General features: G+C 37.8%; 4 protein-coding genes across 4 annotated transcripts; 2 read left to right on the forward strand and 2 right to left on the reverse strand.

Moving 5' to 3' along the window:
- Positions 1 to 1,132: 1,132 nt before the first annotated feature.
- LOC119082582 lies at positions 1,133 to 2,607 on the forward strand. The gene is made up of 5 exons (XM_037192120.1): positions 1,133 to 1,440; positions 1,514 to 1,645; positions 1,713 to 1,840; positions 2,047 to 2,310; positions 2,366 to 2,607. The coding sequence occupies exons 1-5, from the start codon at positions 1,295 to 1,297 to the stop codon at positions 2,554 to 2,556; spliced, it is 861 nt and encodes a 286-aa protein (XP_037048015.1). The 5' UTR covers positions 1,133 to 1,294; the 3' UTR covers positions 2,557 to 2,607.
- Positions 2,608 to 8,251: 5,644 nt separating this feature from the next.
- On the reverse strand, positions 8,252 to 9,896 carry LOC119082543 (protein OPI10 homolog). The gene is made up of 4 exons (XM_037192052.1): positions 9,738 to 9,896; positions 8,920 to 9,059; positions 8,627 to 8,852; positions 8,252 to 8,550 (listed from the first exon to the last, which is right to left on the reverse strand). The coding sequence occupies exons 1-4, from the start codon at positions 9,765 to 9,767 to the stop codon at positions 8,353 to 8,355; spliced, it is 594 nt and encodes a 197-aa protein (XP_037047947.1). The 5' UTR covers positions 9,768 to 9,896; the 3' UTR covers positions 8,252 to 8,352.
- A 3,637-nt stretch (positions 9,897 to 13,533) lies between these two features.
- Positions 13,534 to 14,377, forward strand: LOC119082578 (U11/U12 small nuclear ribonucleoprotein 35 kDa protein-like). The gene is made up of 3 exons (XM_037192104.1): positions 13,534 to 13,702; positions 13,772 to 14,099; positions 14,155 to 14,377. The coding sequence occupies exons 1-3, from the start codon at positions 13,600 to 13,602 to the stop codon at positions 14,336 to 14,338; spliced, it is 615 nt and encodes a 204-aa protein (XP_037047999.1). The 5' UTR covers positions 13,534 to 13,599; the 3' UTR covers positions 14,339 to 14,377.
- Positions 14,378 to 14,426: 49 nt separating this feature from the next.
- LOC119082577 (ATP-binding cassette sub-family F member 1) lies at positions 14,427 to 17,885 on the reverse strand. Its single transcript, XM_037192102.1, has 7 exons — positions 17,038 to 17,885; positions 16,011 to 16,892; positions 15,824 to 15,938; positions 15,348 to 15,763; positions 15,093 to 15,271; positions 14,637 to 15,029; positions 14,427 to 14,567 (listed from the first exon to the last, which is right to left on the reverse strand). The coding sequence occupies exons 1-7, from the start codon at positions 17,762 to 17,764 to the stop codon at positions 14,466 to 14,468; spliced, it is 2,814 nt and encodes a 937-aa protein (XP_037047997.1). The 5' UTR covers positions 17,765 to 17,885; the 3' UTR covers positions 14,427 to 14,465.
- Between the last annotated feature and the right edge of the window lie 397 nt (positions 17,886 to 18,282).

Below are 18,282 nucleotides of genomic sequence, written 5' to 3' on the forward strand. Positions count from 1 at the left end.
GGCGAATGGTCGAACGGTGCGACAAGATTTTCCATTGTTGTTTCTGTAAGCTACGTCGTCACAAAATATTTAGGAAAAGAGGCCGATTTTCCGTTGAAAAAATCTGTTCTGCTGCGGTTATGGCGAATGAGAACAAACTTTCCAATCTACCTTTCTTATAATAATTCAAAAACGTAAATTCACTGAAGATAGAACACCAGCAACGACTTTGGTAGTTCAATGAACTGTAATGATCTTCTCCTGAATGTATTACACATCAAGAGTGAAAGTTGCATACCAATCCAGACCGTTGTTGATAAGACGAGTCTTTCCATTTAAAATAATTGATTTTCGGATAGTCGGGACGTAACTCTCTAAAAAAAACATTTGAACTTTAAATCTTTTCCCTCTTTTGTACGTCTTTTTAACAAGATCTTCTAATTCAACAAGACATTATCTAGAGTTCATCGAATCTTTCATCGTTAATATATGAAAGAGATGTCTGCAAAAGGTTGTACATGGGACTTGGCAGTGGGAATGTGTTCGCAAATTTTGGTACTCAACTATACAATCATAATGTCTGCACTTTCATGAACCATTATTTATATTGAATTAAATCATCACCTGCACCCAACGGCACTCTTTCTAATTATTTCAACACAATAGTTCGACTAACCAACTATCCCTTTGCTTGTATAGACCGCTTGCATATAAAGATGCATGGTCTTTTGTGAGAGTAACATCACCATCAGCTCAGCAGCGATGCAACGATGCAATAAATCATATTTATAAGAGAGGATGATAGACAAAACAAAAACGTAAAATTGATTGACTTACGAGGTCGCTCGAATAATTGACAAAATGTTATACATCTGCAGTGTGCATATGAATGAATGTTTTAGTAATAAAGCTTTGTGTTCATTGAGTCGGTGAATCGAACAAAAGTTTCAACCTAAATCCTCAATCGGAAGAATAACAAAAAGAGATTCGATTCGTTTCAGTTTGACAAAATGTTATCGCAAAGTTTTGTGTATAAATTATGCACAAATGGAAACACCATCATCAGTTCGTCGTATATATATCACTGAAAATTCACTAGAAATTTATCGTTTCCCTACCTTTTTCGTACGTAAATTTTTTGTATATTTAAGCAACAGTCAAATCTCACACATAACTAGTCACAAAGAAGAAACCATCGCGGATACATAACCATTTATCGTTTTAAGTCAGTCAGTCAAATACACACAAGGTTGAGTGTGCCGTCGTTCAGTTTTATTTATTATAAATTTGAGTAAAAGCCGAGTCAAATACAAAAATGATTCGTCTGTTGATAGTGAGTGCATTATTCGGATTAGTGCTGTGTGATGAGAAAAAGTGTGGAAAATGTCCACCCACTCCGAAGTTATATGAAGAACTGGGATGTGTTGGTGTATTAGATAACAATGGTTGCTGTTTCGAAAGGTTAAACATTTGCTCTGCTTTGTAGACCATTTCGTCTCTAACCGATGAAAACAAAACGAAAACCAAATTTCAGATTCAATTGCCCGGATTGGAATACTCTGGCTGCAGATAAGTGCCACTATAAGGGAAGATCGTACAACATAAGTGATACTGTTTCGGAATCAGATTCTCCACCGTGCAGCATTGCTTGCCATTGCTCGGAAGGGTAACTTTGAATTTCGTATATTTTGAATTGATCTTTAAACGTTTCATTGTGGCACACTAAACTAAAGATATGACGGAACGAAGCCATCTTTCCGCTGTGCAAGTGTGGATTGTCCAGAAAATTTCGGATTCCTTGAACCGGGATGCGTTTTCCAGTATAGTTTAGATAAATGCTGTAATGTCGACAAAGTTTGTGGTAAATGATATTCCATTGTAATACACCAGGGTTCTAACTAACTTAGTCAAAGGACCTATTTAGTGTTGTCCCCCTGCCTATCTTTGAGAATTTTTTTTTTCGAGAAAATCATAAAAATGAGGACAATTCAAAAAAAAATTCTCAGAAAGATAGGCAGTGGTTGCCCTAGTTTATAGGCTCATATACTTAGACTCACTATCTTTCAGGCGACGATAAAATTAACGAACTAGGCAAATGTGAGTTGGAAGGTAAGACTTACACTGAAGGTGAAAAAATGTATCCCGACAGTTCATCGTGTCATACTTGCCTGTGCACCAAAGACTTCAACAGCTCTGTTCCCATTGAATCGAATCCGAACTGTAAAAAAGTCGACTGTGGCATCGAACTACGTAACCTTTATCGGCTACAGAGCGGATGCGTACCAGTTTACTTCGGCACAAGTGACTGCTGTCCAATCGACTACAGATGCCGTAATATTACCGCTAAGAAAGTGTTGGTTCTTGACTGATTCAAATTTTATTGCAGCATCGGAAAAGGATGAAGTTATGCCAATCGAAGGACGAGCTGATCTGGATGTCATGCTTGAAAAAACATGTAAATATGGCGATCACAACCTGCATATCGGCCAAAGTTTAAATTCACTTGAAGATAAATGTGTCGAATGTACGTGCAAACAGCCACCAATGGTTGAATGCGTCAAGAAGACGGATTGTTAATGTATAATTGTAAAAATGAAACCGTAGAGAATAAATGTTATTTCGTAAACTATAACTTTCGGGCCCAGCACATTTAGTGAATCTGCGATCCCATATTGCAGACAACTGTTGCCGACAGCGACATACGTCAATCACTGTGGTATTTTAATAGCAAACATGTGCCACACAATGAAAGTAAATAGATAGGTATGGCCAAACGTTCAAATTTGTTCTAGCCGGAGCACATACGGATTTGCATGGCACCACCTCAAACGAACTCATTTCTAGTGCAAATTTCCACTAGAAATGAGTTCGTTTGAGGTGGCGCCATGCAAATCCGTATGTGCTCCGACTTGTATGGACTGGCCATACCAGGGCCTATTATTTGGGAATCGATTTTGGGAATATTTGGGAATATTTGTGAATTTTGGGAATATTTGGGAATATTTGGGAATATTTGGGAATATTTGGGAATATTTGGGAATTTTGGGAATATTTGTGAATTTTGGGAATTTTGGGAATATTTGGGAATATTTGTGAATATTTGGGAATATTTGAGAATTTTTGTGAATATTTGGTGATTAATTCCCAAATAATTACTCCTTTTGAATATATTATCCCAAAATGTTTGGTTTCTATTTTGTATTGTTATCAATAAAGCTTTATAAATCGTGTTTAATTTAAACTTTAAATACCATTGACATTTAATCTCATCCATCAGAAGTTTATTTTCGATGTTCACAAATGACTTAGAAATAAACCAGTGGCATTACAGCAGGTATTTTCTATCGTTAAAACTTTTACACCTCGTCTACTTCCCAAATATTCCCAAAATTCACAAATATTCCAAAATATTCCCAAATATTCACAAATATTCCCAAATATTCCCAAAATTTCCAAATATTCCCAAATATTCACAAATATTCCCAAATATTCCCAAAATTCACAAATATTCCCAAAATTCACCAATATTCACAAATATCCCCAAATATTCACAAATATTAACAATATTGATTCCCAAACCATGAGGCCGATGAAATCACAGTAGGCACTGCGTTTCTGTTATACAGATAGATGACTTGTTTTTGTTGTATGAGTTAAAACATAATCCTAAGCGGTAGCTCGTATCACTAAAGCCTCCAAATTTGACACTTGTCAATTCAGTGTGCATGCTAGTAGCAGGGCTGTGCCGTAACACATACATTTTTTGGGGTACCTCCAACGCCGCTGGCTTAAAACACTTTATTATGTATCACAAATTTTATAAGCATGATATCCACTGAATCGTTCAAATTTTATTTACCTGGTCTTAAATTTTTGTGAATATTTGGGAATATTTGTGAATATTTGTGAATATTTGGGAATATTTGGGAATATTTGGGAATATTCGGGAATATTTGGGAATATTTGGGAATATTTGGGAATATTTGAGAATATTCGGGAATATTTGGGAATTTTGGGAATTAATTCCCAAATAATAGGCCCTGGGCCATACCTACTTATCTACTTTCATTGGATTTTACGTCGACTGGTCTGTATCAACAGTGTCGCCACCAGATTTTTGGTGACCCAGACAAAAAGAGCTATTGGTACAACTCTTCTATCTCGTGACAAACTGTCGCCTCGTATCTCCCAAAAACACAATGGAATTTCATTGTTTTTAAAAGTCTACGCTAGTTTGTCGTGAGACAGACGAACTATTTTCACACAACAATTTCACGCCCGCTAGCTCGTTTCTAGGCAAATGTCCGGATTTGCTCGTGTGAAGTGGCAGGACTGTTTATTAAACATATAAGGCAACGTTTGAGCATTTTTCTGTGCAAAGTGTATTATTTGTCCTTCACTTTCCAAAAATTTAAAAGGTTCTCGCATAAGAGAGAAGTCGAAATTTGAACAAAGAAAGAATTGAAAGATTGCATGCTCAACACCTCTCACTCTAAATTTGGACTACTTATTAAGGAGGTTTTAGCACAAAAATAAGGAGAAATAAGGAATTGTTAGTTGAAATTAAGGAAAAATGAGGAGAAATTTTTCGATAAAAATCGAAATTATTCTAAGATACAGCAATTAACATCGGAAGTCCGCCTCAACTTTAAAATAAAACGCATTATTGTTTATTTTGACATGCAGTCAAAGTCAGTCAATTTTCAGCATAAATTAGCTTCACCTGTTTTTCAGCTGATCCATACAAACAATCACAACCGTTTATACGTCTTTATACGGTTTTACCACTATCATGCGCGTGCGTGTAGCAGCTTCAACCGTATGAACAAGGAAAACCAGTTTTGATTGTATGTGTAGATCAGCTGAAAAACAGCTGAAGCAAATTTATGCTGAAAAGTGACTGCCTATGACTGTATCGTTTTTGTAAAGTTGTATCGTAAAATTCACTTTTCTCACGTTGCAAATTTGAATATTTTGAGCGCGTTTAAGGCTTGAATTAGATTCTCAGCAAATCTTAGCTTTATGCTTAAAACAAACGAGGCATTGAAAACGTGTTTTGGTCCTATTTTTCATGACGAAATTTTCGAAACTGTCAAACTGACCCCACCCTCAAGTTTAAAAACTTGCTGGATTAGATTTTGATCTCGTTAACTGCAAAAGCTGTTGTTTGTTATCCCGTTCGAATTTCGAAATAATAAATTGGTGAAAGTATAAAAGTATAAATTTGAAAGAAGTAAGTGTAAATAAGGCTTTGTAATAAGGACGCATGTCTGAGACAATTAGGGTGATTTATATGTTAAATCAAATAGTTCTACTCGAGACTCTCGAGCCGAGAGGTGGCGTGGAACCACAAAAATATAATGTTAAATCAGTCGTGTTGGAACGATCATGAGCTACGACACCACCTTTTTATTAGAGTTCTTTGTGTTAAATAATAAAACTTGTGATTTTTGCCGCGCAGCGATTTTTTTTTGCTTAATTTTGATTTCCGTCGATGAAATTTGCGAAAAATAAGGAAAATAAGGATTTTTTTTAATAAAATAAGGAGGAATAATGTTTTTATAAAAATAAGGAAAAATAAGGAAATAAGGAGGTGTGAGAGGCCTGATCAAGTTGAAGCCTAATTCACACATTACTCCACTTAAGTATGGTTTATTCCACTCACAAAAAGTACTTCGTGAGAGAGCGAGCTGTCAAATAAACAAAGGAAAAATTGAAAATATTCAATTTTATGTCTCTCACACGGAGTGCTCTTTTGCTAAGTGGAAATCAAAAAAGCAATGAAAACTGCTCTCTGGCTTTCCATTGTAAATCCGGCGATGAGTAAACGGAGTGAATGCGGATTAATTAAAGCACGAAAAGCAGTCACTCCGTTTTGGTCTGTCTCTGCGCATTTGCATTTGTAAACGGAGACCAAAATGAAGTGACCGTGTTTGGTGCTTTAAAGCACGAATCGGATGAAAGTTCTCCGATTTGCCTTCGCTGATGAATCTGTCACCGTTTAGTACACAATTTTCTCTCAAAATTCATTTCTATCACTGGAAATCACAGGAAAAAACTCAATTTTGTCTCTCATAGAGTACTTTTTTGGTAAGTGTAAATCAAGCCATTAGCGTACACCCTTGTTACTTACCGTTTACGCTGTAACAATGAAAATAGAGCAGGCCTCTCACTCTAATTTCGGACTCCTTATTAAGGAATTAAGGAGGTTTTAGCACAAAAATAAGGAGAAATAAGGAAATCGTTAGTTGAAATTAAGGAAAAATAAGGAGAAAAGTTCAATTTTTTCAACTTAAAACTTTCGAAATTTTACAAATTTAACGATTGGTCATGAACTGAAAGTGTCTGTTCGAAAAGTACAAAATCGATTTTTCATGTATTTTGGAGTTGACCGAGTTTACTCGACTTCGAGCAACGAAAATTGATATTTACCGAACCGAATAGGGTGCGTTATCCTTCAAAAGTTGGGCAGTCTATAGACTATAGACTATAGACTAAAGATTGCACATAGTAATTTGATTAGCAGAGGCTTTAGGCTCGAACTGTTTCACGGGGGTGCATAAAATTCATATTCTTTTTCCCTATTTTTTCCGACACCTTCTGATGGAATCAATCAGTCATCTTTACAGAAAACTTTCAGCGGATTTTTATCTAAGAAATCCTGGTGAAAGCTTTCTCGAATCATTTATTGTAATTTAAAATTATAGTGCCTACTGAATTTTGCAATAGAACAGTCATGGCGTTTTATTTTCATAGGATGTTATTGTCCACTTTTGTCATGGGTAAGTTTCGCAGAGCTCTTTTATTGGAAGCCTCCAATTTCGATTGAAAATCGACCTTATTTTCGAATATAACTTCCTAAGATCAATCGGAACTAACTGGTGACCATAACCAAAATTTGTGTCTATTAATGCCCCACTTTCTAACCTAATAACAACTTAATTCATTGCCTCTTGCTTCAGTTATATCGAAAAAACCGTTTGAAACCGTTGAAAGGCAAATAAAATGAGCCATAAGTCATTCCATTAAAAAAAAACCTTTGTCTTCCAACGTGCTAATTTTTTCGCGATTTCGATATTAAAGGTGATGTTAATGCTAAATAAAATAGTTCTACACGAGAGGTGGTGCTAACTATCGAAGGAAACCACAAAAATATATGGTAATTCCAGCAAATCAATCATATTGGAACGACAATGCGCCCCCACTTCACTTTTCTATTAGAGTTCTTTGTGTTGCATAATAATAGTCATTTGTGTACCTGTTTTGGACGATTGATTTTAGACAATTTCGCGGATTGACAAGCGAAAGTGCCTTAAATCAACCGTCCCAAACAGGTGCACATGTGAGTTTTCATGCAGAGGGCCGGAAACCCGAGAAAATTTGAAAAATTGCCCTCATTTTCGGCCCCGAAGCATGAAAAAGTAATTTGGAAACGCCGCGCAACGAATTTTTTAAATGAATTTTTAAATTTGCGAAAAATAAGGAAAATAAGGATTTTTTTAGAAAATAAGGAGGACTAAGGAGGTTTTCACGAGGGGTAACTCACTTCTAGATTAAATGGATTAAATGGTATTAAATGGATTTAATGGATTAAATGGATTAAATGGATTTAATGGATTAAATGGAATAAAAATTGGATTAAATGGATTAAATACGAAAAAACTTCATTTTACAAAATACTGTAAAAGTCTTAAAAATTGTTGATTTTGATCGAACCACGTACTACAACTCATACTACAATGTTAAAAAGCAAAAAAAATCCACTTTTAGGAGTTTTTGGTGTAAAGTGGATTAAATGGATTAAATAAATTTAATACCATTTTAAAAAAAAAAAATTTCCTTTACCTCACGAGTACTTAAACGAGCTGGTGATCGTGCAAATCTATTTTTCGCAATTACTTTACAAATTTTTCAGGTGGGTAGCCTAATTATTTCGGTAAAACTAAAATTTTTTTTTTGGATTAAATGGATTAAATGGATTAAATGGATTTAATGGATTAAATGGATTAAATGGAAGTGCGTCACCCCTCGGGTTTTCATAAAAATAAGGAAAAATAAGGAAATAAGGAGGTGTGAGAGGCCTGAAATAGAGTAAAGTGTTCATTGTAATTTTGAAAACGGTGAGTAAACGGGTGGAATGCGATTCACGCTTAAGCATAGTGGTTTCCACTCAAGAAAAAGTAAGTGGCAACGTTGCTTTGCTAAACTTTGTTGCTTCAGAGTGAACTGCAAAACTATTGCTGATTGTCTAGTCCTTGTAAAAGATCCACTCTTGCTTAATACAAATTTTATTTTCCAGCCAATTCTTCAACAAGATCCTATGACAGAGTCCACATTATTTCAATTCGATGATAAGTCGTAACCAAATTCCGTTTATGATTTCCAGAAATTGGGATTCTGTTGCAAGCGCCGCTCAAAATTCGTATACCAAGTCTGTAATGTGGAAAGTGGAACGAATGTTTCGTTTGGATTTGGTACCATTTGTGACTGTGTCAGCGCAAAGCTGGACGAAAAGTTGAAAAAATTTTCCAACATTTTGCGACCGAACTGCAGATACGTTGTTGTGTTTGTCTGGAGAAGAGAGGGTCATTTCACATATTTAATTGAAGTTACCGCTACGCATGCGAGTATTGTTAGAAATACGAACCGTTGATGGAGTCTGTTGAATAACATTTTGTTCGGGTTCGATTGACACTCCCACTTGTGCAATGTGTGATATTGGCTGGCTACCGAAAATACTTAGTTGACTAGATGCACTGCTACCAATTTCGTCCAATTTTTTCAATTGTGAAATCTTGAATATGGCCGATGGCTTCGAATTCGAAATGTAACCGAGCAGTTGCCAATTTGGTGGTGCTGCTGGGTCGGGCCAACTGTACACGGACAAATTGTTGTTAAAAAAAAAAGTTCGAAAAAATGTTGGCAACTCAAATTGCTCACCTGAAGTAGACGGATCCAGCCAATCCGATCGGCAATGGGGTTTCACCAGTCAGAAATATGACGATGTGATTGATATTGTCAGCCTCGGGGATGTTGATGAGAAATTGTGTTTCTCCAACTTGTTGAAAATCAGTTTGGACCTAGACGAAAAGTGGTTAGTGACTCATTGGTTCCGAAGTGACAATCTCTGATTATAAACCCAATGCTAACAGACCGATATACCGCGGATGCTAGTGGCAGAGTCGAAAGAATAGTCGAATTTGGGAAGTAGTTGCAGCCTAAACTCAGACCCGTGGGAAGAAGTGCATGGAAAACATTTTTGTTTTTGGTGACGGACACTTTTTGCATGCACTACGTTACCACGGGAGTTCTGGAAGCTAACATTTTGTTCTCTATTTTGGACACTATTTTCCGTACGATCTACGTTTATCATTATTGAATCTAGTTTCTAGTCTCTATTTGTTGAAAATAGTAGTTCCAACGCAGGTTTTCCCTTGTAAATACTCTGACGTACTAGTGCTCTCCACCCAGACATCAAATTTGTAAACATTGAACGATTAGTTTCGAAAATTAGAGTACCCAGCACTAATCTACCGAATATTATTTGACTGATACTCCGGTTGTTCACTGGTAAGTCTAATCCCGTCAGAATTAGAACTATTCGGTCTAATTTTTCACTTGTTCCTTCAATTTGTTTACTGAACTAGATTAAGTCCAATTCTTAGTTGGAGAAAACGCCTATTGTACTGATAACACACGCATTACATTACATTCTACATGCCATGAGACAATTAACTAAATAAAATGATTGAACTTACTAAGCGTCCAGATACAATGCACCCCAACATTTTCGAGAAGAATCTGTTGCAAAACCTTCAAAATATAAACACGGCGTTCAGAACGTTCTGAATTTATGTTTTGACATTGATGTTTGACAGTTTGGTTTGAAGAAGAAGAAAAGAACGTGAGCCGCGTACCAAGGTAAATATAGTGTGCAGGTAATAGGTTTGTTCCAAATAACTGTAAAGGCGAACTTTGACAACCCGAACCACGACGATTTGATCCATAGACGACATAACCTTTGTTTTTTGCTGAAATTTTAAGGCGCCGTATACTTATAGTGACAGCTTTCAAAAAAATTTACGTATTGAAGCTGCTTCGCGCCTATTTCGGCAGCTCATTTTTCATGAGCAGTTGTTTAGGTTATGTTGTCTATGGATTGAATTTGACAATTGATATGGCCTTGGAACAGACCTATTCCCAAGGTAAATATAGTGAGGAGGTAATGCCATATACAACCGAATCAGATGTGCAGTGGCACGAAAGTTTGCTTAGAAACCTGGGCCATCTGTTTTGTGTTAGGCACAACATTTTGTAAAACACAAGTAAATCGTAGTCAACCATTTTAAAAAAAAGATGTCAGTGGTAACGAACTATTGTGCTAGGCCGCGCGTCTGAATGGCATTACCTCCGCCTATATATTTACCTTGGTAATTCCATATAATCGAATCAGACGAAAAAATGGAATAGAACGTCTGGCCATCTGTTGTGAGATAGTGAAAATGTTTGTGAAACACAAGTAAATCGTAGTCAACCATTTAAAAAAAGATGTCATTGGCATCGAACTTATGTGCTAGACCGTGCGTCTGAATGGCATTACCTCCTTACTATATCTCCCTGGCCGCACATCGTAAAGCGTCATCAGTACCAGACCTGTCTAAAGTTCACACAGATTTTGAAAATTTTTCTTGTAGATTTTTGCAAACATATATCAATGAATTAAATTAAACTAGACATGACCCGAAAATACTTAAGCTCAGCTTTCCAACGAGCCCACTCTCACCCGGAACGATCATTTATAACGGCCAAAAAATTCGGATAAAAAACACTTTTTTCCCACTTTTTTCGGAGATCTTCCACCAGCAACCAGGTGTGGCTCGAGACTGTGTGAGACCTGTATTGAGGTCTACTGGCAAAGACCTTTCAAACCATGTATATATCCATCCCAGACGAAATAGGTCCGATTTTGATATGTGGATTTTCAAAAGAATCCCTCTAAAGCATATACAACCAGGTCAATTTACTTGCTAGAAGTTGCTAGTTCGGACAGGTGCATCCACCAATAATAAATTACGAAAACAAAGCTACTTCACAACCTATACAGCTTTGATCTGTAGATCATAGTTCGTGAGTGGGTTCTAAGTCGTACGAAGGAAGAGCTTCGTGGAGGCGCCACTAGAAAATTTAGGTGCCACTCAGAGCCCTCAGAAGTTTGTCTTTACTTGCCTAACCTGTTATTTCAGAACCCATGCATTTGGTCCAAGGCCATACGAATGGGTTGTGATTTTCGCTATTTTAAGAAGAAGTAGAATGACGTTTCAGGCAGGGACTATTTTGAGAAATCGAATTTCTCAAAATTTCTCAATTATTTCTCAATTATTTCTCAAAGAATTTCTCAAAAATTTCTCAAATTTCTCAAAATTCTCAAATTTCTCAAAAATATAAAAAATTTCTCAAAAATTTCTCAAAGAATTTCTCAAATTTCTCAAAATTTCTCAAAGAATTTCTCAAAAATAGTCCCTGGTTTCAGGTCTATGACGCTCAGTAAATACACAATTTGTGAAACTATTTATGTTTCAGGCATGTAGTATACGTTGAATAAATTGGTTTATTGAGTCTATATCTCAATCCCAACAAAAATCTCTTCGAGAAAAGTGTGACGCAGTCTTTGAAATACAATTTCTAAAATGAATGATATCGCTAGAGTTGGCGCTTTCAGCATCGTTACGCAAAAATTAAATTTTACACCCAATTAGTTCAAACAAGCTGGCTTAGTTTTTCTCATCATCTGCCAAATAATTTTTACCAAAAAAAAATTGACTGGAAACAACCAAAATTTTACCAAAAAAATCTGCGTCGCAAAGTGGCAGATGTTCAGGAACAGACCAGCAAGAAAATTTATCTGCCACATGCGACGCAGATTTTTTTGGTAAAATTTTGGTTGTTTCCAGTCTAAATTTTTTTTGTAAAAATTATTTGGCAGATGATGAGAAAACCTAAGCCAGCTTGTTTGAACTAATTGGGTGTAAAATTTAATTTTTGCGTAACGAAGCTGAAAGCGTCAACTTTAGCGATATCATTCATTTTAGAAATTGTATTTCAAAGACTGCGTCACACTTTTCTCGAAGAGATTTTTGTTGGGATATCAGTCGTTTTAGAAGTGTAGTCAACACTGCTTTTTATAACAGTTTACAGTTTTAATTCAAAAATTTTACGAAATTCGAAAATTTGACCAAATTCGAAAATTTGAGGAAATTCGAAAATTTGACGAAATTTGAAAATTTGACGAAATTTGAAAATTTGATGAAATTCGAAAATTTGACGAAATTTGACGAAATTCGAAAATTTGACGAAAATCGAAAATTTGACGAAATTCCAAAATCTGACGAAATTCAGAAAATTTGACGAAAGTAATTCTCTATCTGCCACCATTCAAGAAATATCTCCAAAACCCCAATTGACTCACCCATTTCCAACTTTCGACATTTTTCACATATGTCCCTCTGTTCTACTCGTAAAACTCTGAGACTTTGCCGAAGAAAGTAATTCTCTATCTCTCATAACCCAAAAAAATATTAGTCCTTTCATCCTACGCTCGAGTAGCTCAAAATTTGGTCACTCTAATCACTCTAGCTCAAACGAATCTGCCCCGATTTTTTTAATTATTTTTTTGTTTGAATCGTGTTACGAATACCTTTCATTTCAATACAGCTAAGCTACAGCCGAAAACGCGTTCCCGACCCTCGAAAACCACATTTAGAAACCACTTCGAGGCCAATAAAACAAAATTCTGGTTTTTCCTGTGGTAATGGCGTATCACATTTTCATTTTTATGCCCACCCTGAGGTTCCTGCAAAATTTCATGGAGATTGGCTGACTAGTTTCCGAGATCGACCGTCGATAGATAGACAGATAGAAACATACAGAGTAAGTTGAAAGATTTTGATTGTTTGGAAAACGTTAATTTGGTGCATTTTCTATCAAAATGACCAACTTCAAAACGATGTATCTCCGGCAATTTTAAAGTTACATAGTCGAGTGATAGCTCGTTTTGCTCGTATTTGAAGCGCGCGAATAAGATAGAATAGGATTTGTGGTGATACAGGCCAAAGGAATTCTCGCCTATATATAGTTGCCGCGTCTCAAAAAAATTTCTTCGTTCTTTTTTTGGAAGTTAGACTGCGTCAAGTCCTCCGCTAACGCTCCGGACATGATTTCAATAGATCATTGAAGTGAAAAATCAAAAAGAAAATGTTGACATTGGCGCTGGCGATCAGTTTCGACGATCAAACCATGAACTTTCATCACAACCCATTGTTAAATTATTGTGTTCATCCATAGAGACATAAGCTCATCTACATTTATATGTGGATGAAATCGTTGCCGTTCGTGTTGTTAAAGTTTGGGCTTACAGTTATTTGGAACAAACCTTCAGTTACTTAAGACCTTTTTCCACAACCTTGGTACGTCGGTACAGTAGCATATGCTTAGAGTAATCATAATTACTCTAAGAGCATATGTTAATTCAAAAATTTTACAGCCGGTAAACAAAGCTGTCAAAATTACGTCTAGAGAGAGGCAGTGTAAACCCTCCTTCAAAACAAAACAAAACAAACAGAAATGAGTACACAGTCGTCGTCAGATGCAAAATCCTCACGATCCAGAGGATGGACAAAATATGTTGACGATGTTTACGATCCGATAAAAGTTGGTTCCATCGATGGTAAGTCCGTCCATTAAAAGTTCGCCCGTAAAAACTTGCAATTTACTTGTGCATTTGTTCACATCGAAGGAACCGACACCGAGCCACACGACAGAGCTATAATTCGAGCCCTGAAATCGACTTATAAGCCTAACGAACGTGTGGTTGGTGAACCGCGGCACACCGTATTCGTCGGTCGATTACACGACAAAACTGACGAGGACAAGCTGAAGCACAAATTCCGAAAATGCGGCAAAGTTCGACGTTGTCGTGTTGTTCGAGACATTATCACTGGAGCTTCCAAATGTTACGGTTTCATTGAATTCGAGTCAAGGTCCGAGGCTCGAGAAGCCGTTAGTACTATGAACAAGGCCATCATTCATGACTGTGAAATCATTGTTGACTACGAATGTGAACGGTTGGTTGGCTAGGTTTTTGAGTAATGTTCCAGCATAACGTGATGAGTGTTTCAGGACATTGAAGGGTTGGAAACCTAGACGATTAGGAGGCGGATTTGGCGGTAAGAAGGAGTCCGGCCAATTGCGGTTCGGTGGAAGGGTGCGTCCATTTCAACGGCCGTTTGAAGTCGGTGATTCTTCAAAACCAACCAATTTCCGCGAAGTTTTTCGACAACAGAAGTTGCATCAGCATAGATAGGGATACTGAGAGATTAAACGGTTCGAGTAAAATTTCCAATTTTCAATTTTATTTAGATTTTGGCCGGGACAATCAGTAACAAATTTCTATGGATAACAGTTTAAGAGTCGAATGAAAAGCGGGATATCTATTGTAGAACAGCAGCATTTGCGACCACAGACGGATTATTCACAACCTCGCCGAGACTGTCCAACACTTCCTTTCTGTAGTCGTCGAAGTCACCTTCAATCTGAAATTTCGTTCGGAGATTAGCAAATCACGAAACGATCCGCAACAACATCCGCACAACAAAACGTACCTCATTGATTGTCTGATCCTCTATCACATACAATGTGCAATCAGTTTCGCGAATCAGCCGTTCGTCGTGCGATACGATAACAACGCCGCCCTTATACTCATTAATGGCTTCAGCTAAGGCATCAATAGACTCGATATCCAGATTGTTTGTAGGTTCGTCCAAAATCAACACGTCCGGAGCGCTCAAACACAATTCTGCCAAAGCGACGCGAGCTTTTTGCCCACCGGACAGATCCTTCATTCGAATCGTATGCGCATGGCTGGCCAATCCGAAAGATCCTAAAGCTTTGCGTGCTTTTTCGTGCTGCAAATCGAATAGCCGTTGTAAATACTCAGCGGCACTTTCTTCAGCAGTTAAATGTTCACCCGAATGCTGATCGAAACGGCCAATGTGCTGTCAAAAGAAAGGGTGTATGTGTCGTCCGCTGCCTCAATAATTTTACTTTTTGCAACTCACCAATCGATGATTTCTGCGATGGTCTCCCTGGTTCGGTTCCAAATCACCCATGAGCAACTTCAAAAAGGTCGATTTGCCCACTCCGTTGGGTCCAACAATAGCAATGCGACTGGTTAGATCGATGCCGAAATCAGCCTTGACGAAGAGTGGTTTTTGTCCAGGGAAACTGAAGTTCACGTCTGCAAAGTGAAGGCGAATGTTACAGAAACGAATAAATCTGCACCAGGTGCCATGCACCTGTGCTGTTGAACTCACTGTGAAGACCCAAAATCGGAGGCTGTAGTGGCGTCGTATCTGGAAATCTAAACTTGACGATGTAATCCTTCGGCTTGGCGAGCAATTCTTGCGGACCATCTTCATCTTCAGCTTTCACTGTTTTACTGCTGCGATTTTTCTCCTGTTTCCTGGTCAGCGCTTCTTTCTGTTTCTTTTCAGCCGCCTTCTTCGACTGACCATGAGCTTTCAATTCTTTGATTCGTTTCTCTTGTTTTTCGAATTCCTTGACTTGCTCGCGCCGCTTCTGAACGAACATCTTCTTGAACATTGAGTAATTGCCCTTGTAATAATAAAGTTTCTTGTTGTCTAGATGGATGATTTCGTTGCACACATTGTCCAAAAACGATTGATCGTGAGAAACAATCAGCAACGTCTTTTTCCAGCCCTGCAAGTAACTAATTGGAACGAAACGAGAATGAATATAAAACTGAAAGGAAACGGTTCATGCAACTCACTTGTCCAACCAAATTACAGCATTCAAATCCAAGTGATTGGTAGGTTCATCAAGCATCAACAATGTTGGTTCTAAATACAAAGCTCTTGCCAACGATACTCTCATTCTCCATCCACCTGGAATGCGATTCAGTCAGTAAAATTGAAAGGGGTCAGCAGCACACCATTGAAACACTTCGAAACACTCACCCGAAAATTTGTTGGTCGCTCGGTCCTGCATGTCTTTCGAAAAACCTAAACCAGCCAAAATTCGTCTAGCCCGAGGCTCTGCACTGTCAGCTCCAATTGCTTTCAACTCGGCATACACTTCGTTTAATCGATCCTGCACCTCTAGGTCGCCACCCTCAGCTTTCTTCTCCAACTCTTCGCATTCTTTCAACATTTTTGTTCGTTTCACATCGGCCATCAAAATGGTCTGGACTGCAGTGTTATCATCTGCCACAACCTCTTGTTCGCACAGCAATACATCGATATTCGGCGGTATGGCGAATGCTCTGGTAGAAATATGGCGCAAGAGAGTAGTTTTTCCGTGACCGTTTGGACCGACCAAACCATATCGACGACCGTTGGCGATTAACAGATTTGCATTGACGAACAGATCGTTACCCTTCGCTGATATGGTGAAATTTTCAATTTTAATGTCGACGGCATGTTCGAGTGCCGCTTTCTGACCACCGGTCTTCTGGACTTGAGACATTGTAAAGTTACTATCCAGCTCTGAATGTCCTTGGCCGCCTTTTTTCGTCAGAATTTCCACCTGTTTCTCGTATTCCTGTTGCTTTTTCAACTTCTTCTTCTCTTTGTGCGTAAGTTTCTTGTCCTTTGCCACATCTTTCGACTCGCTGGTGTCGTTTTCTTCATCAGCATCCATTGTGTTGTCTTCCTGACTTAATTCTTCAGACTTACTTGCGGTTATCTCCACGGTTGACAGCTTGTCCGTAATTTCTGCAACAGCTTCTGGTTCTGCTTGTTCGACTACCAATTGCTCCTCCTCTTCAGCGTTGGATAGATCTTCATCCTCTATGTCCGACTCAACTTTAGCTGGTGCTTTGTTTGGCTTTTTCGACTTATCTGAAAATGAAAAACGTAAAATCGAAATTGAATTCGTTGCCAAATTTATGAAAATGAATTGGCAGTGCAAATTAATCCGACAGTCTGGGCGAATGAAGCTCTGCCACTCTGGCTGTTCTTTCTTCGACAAAATGACAAAACTCACTTTTCTTCTTCGAAACTGGTGCAGCTACTGGAATGTCCGACTCAGAACCATCACTTTCCTCTGACGACTCATCCAGTTCGATTTTCTTGGATTTTTTATTCTGCTTCTGCGATTTCTTCACTGGCGCAGCAATTTCATCATCACTTACAGCAACTTGCATCTCATTGTCGGAATCCTTATCGTCACCCCAATCATCCTGCTTTCCTTTCTTGCCTTTCTTCTTGGCAACAGTTTTCTTCGCAACGGGCTTAGGAACATCCACACTTTCAGTATCACTTTTCTTATCAGCTTCCTCCTCATCCGAATCATCCTTTTTGGATTTCTTTCCCTTTTTCTTTGCATTTCCTTTCTTTGCAGGTTTTTCGACCTCAACCGCTTCTTCTTCACTGTCACTATCCCCTTTTCGGCGACCTTTAGCTTTACCTTTCTTTGCAGGTTTTTCGACCTCCACCACCTCTTCTTCACTTTCACTATCTCCTTTTCTGCGACCCTTCGCTTTGCCTTTTTTCTTATCTTTCTTCTGTGGTATCACTTCATCCTGGTCTTCTGTCACTTTAACTGCATCATCACCGTCAGCCGAATCGGTATCCTTAACGTTTCCTTTCTTGCCTTTCTTTCCTTTCCCTTTCGATTTTGAGGTTATTTCTGTTGTTTGACTAGCTGCTTCATCGTCTGGAAAATCATCGTCAAAATCTTGATTTTTTTTGTTGCCGCGTTTTTTCGACATTTTTACTCAAATAATTAAATAGAAAGATCGTGAATACGTAAAGATATTTAAAACAATAAATAAACGCAATGTGAGGCAATTTCTCAAAGTGTGTAAAGTACTGGACAGTTCAAATGTCATGTTGGCATTTTGCAAATGTCAAAGAATATTCAGTGATAGAGGTGCGAGCGAGAAGAACGATGTCGGCATCACAGGTGAGGCTGTTTACATTTCACAGTTTAGAGAATTTTCGAATCTCAGAGCGCACTAGAATGACTAGAATGTGATGTGGTATTCGTGTTCTCGACAACGACGACAAAATAAGAGGTGATGAACATATGGCTAAATGTTCAGTCAATGAAGTAAGAGATTGTGTTACAATCAGTTCAATCAAGTCACCTGATTAGATTTTACCTAATAAACCGCAATAGACCGTTATGATCAGAGCGAGAAAACGGAAAACCAGTTAATTATAGAGTGTTACAGCCAAGGACAGTCAAAAAAGTGTATTATCGATTTCAGCTGTTTTAACAATACAA

The sequence above is a fragment of the Bradysia coprophila genome, unplaced genomic scaffold (assembly GCF_014529535.1).
Source record: "Bradysia coprophila strain Holo2 unplaced genomic scaffold, BU_Bcop_v1 contig_476, whole genome shotgun sequence".
In the NCBI taxonomy this organism is placed as follows: domain Eukaryota; kingdom Metazoa; phylum Arthropoda; class Insecta; order Diptera; family Sciaridae; genus Bradysia; species Bradysia coprophila.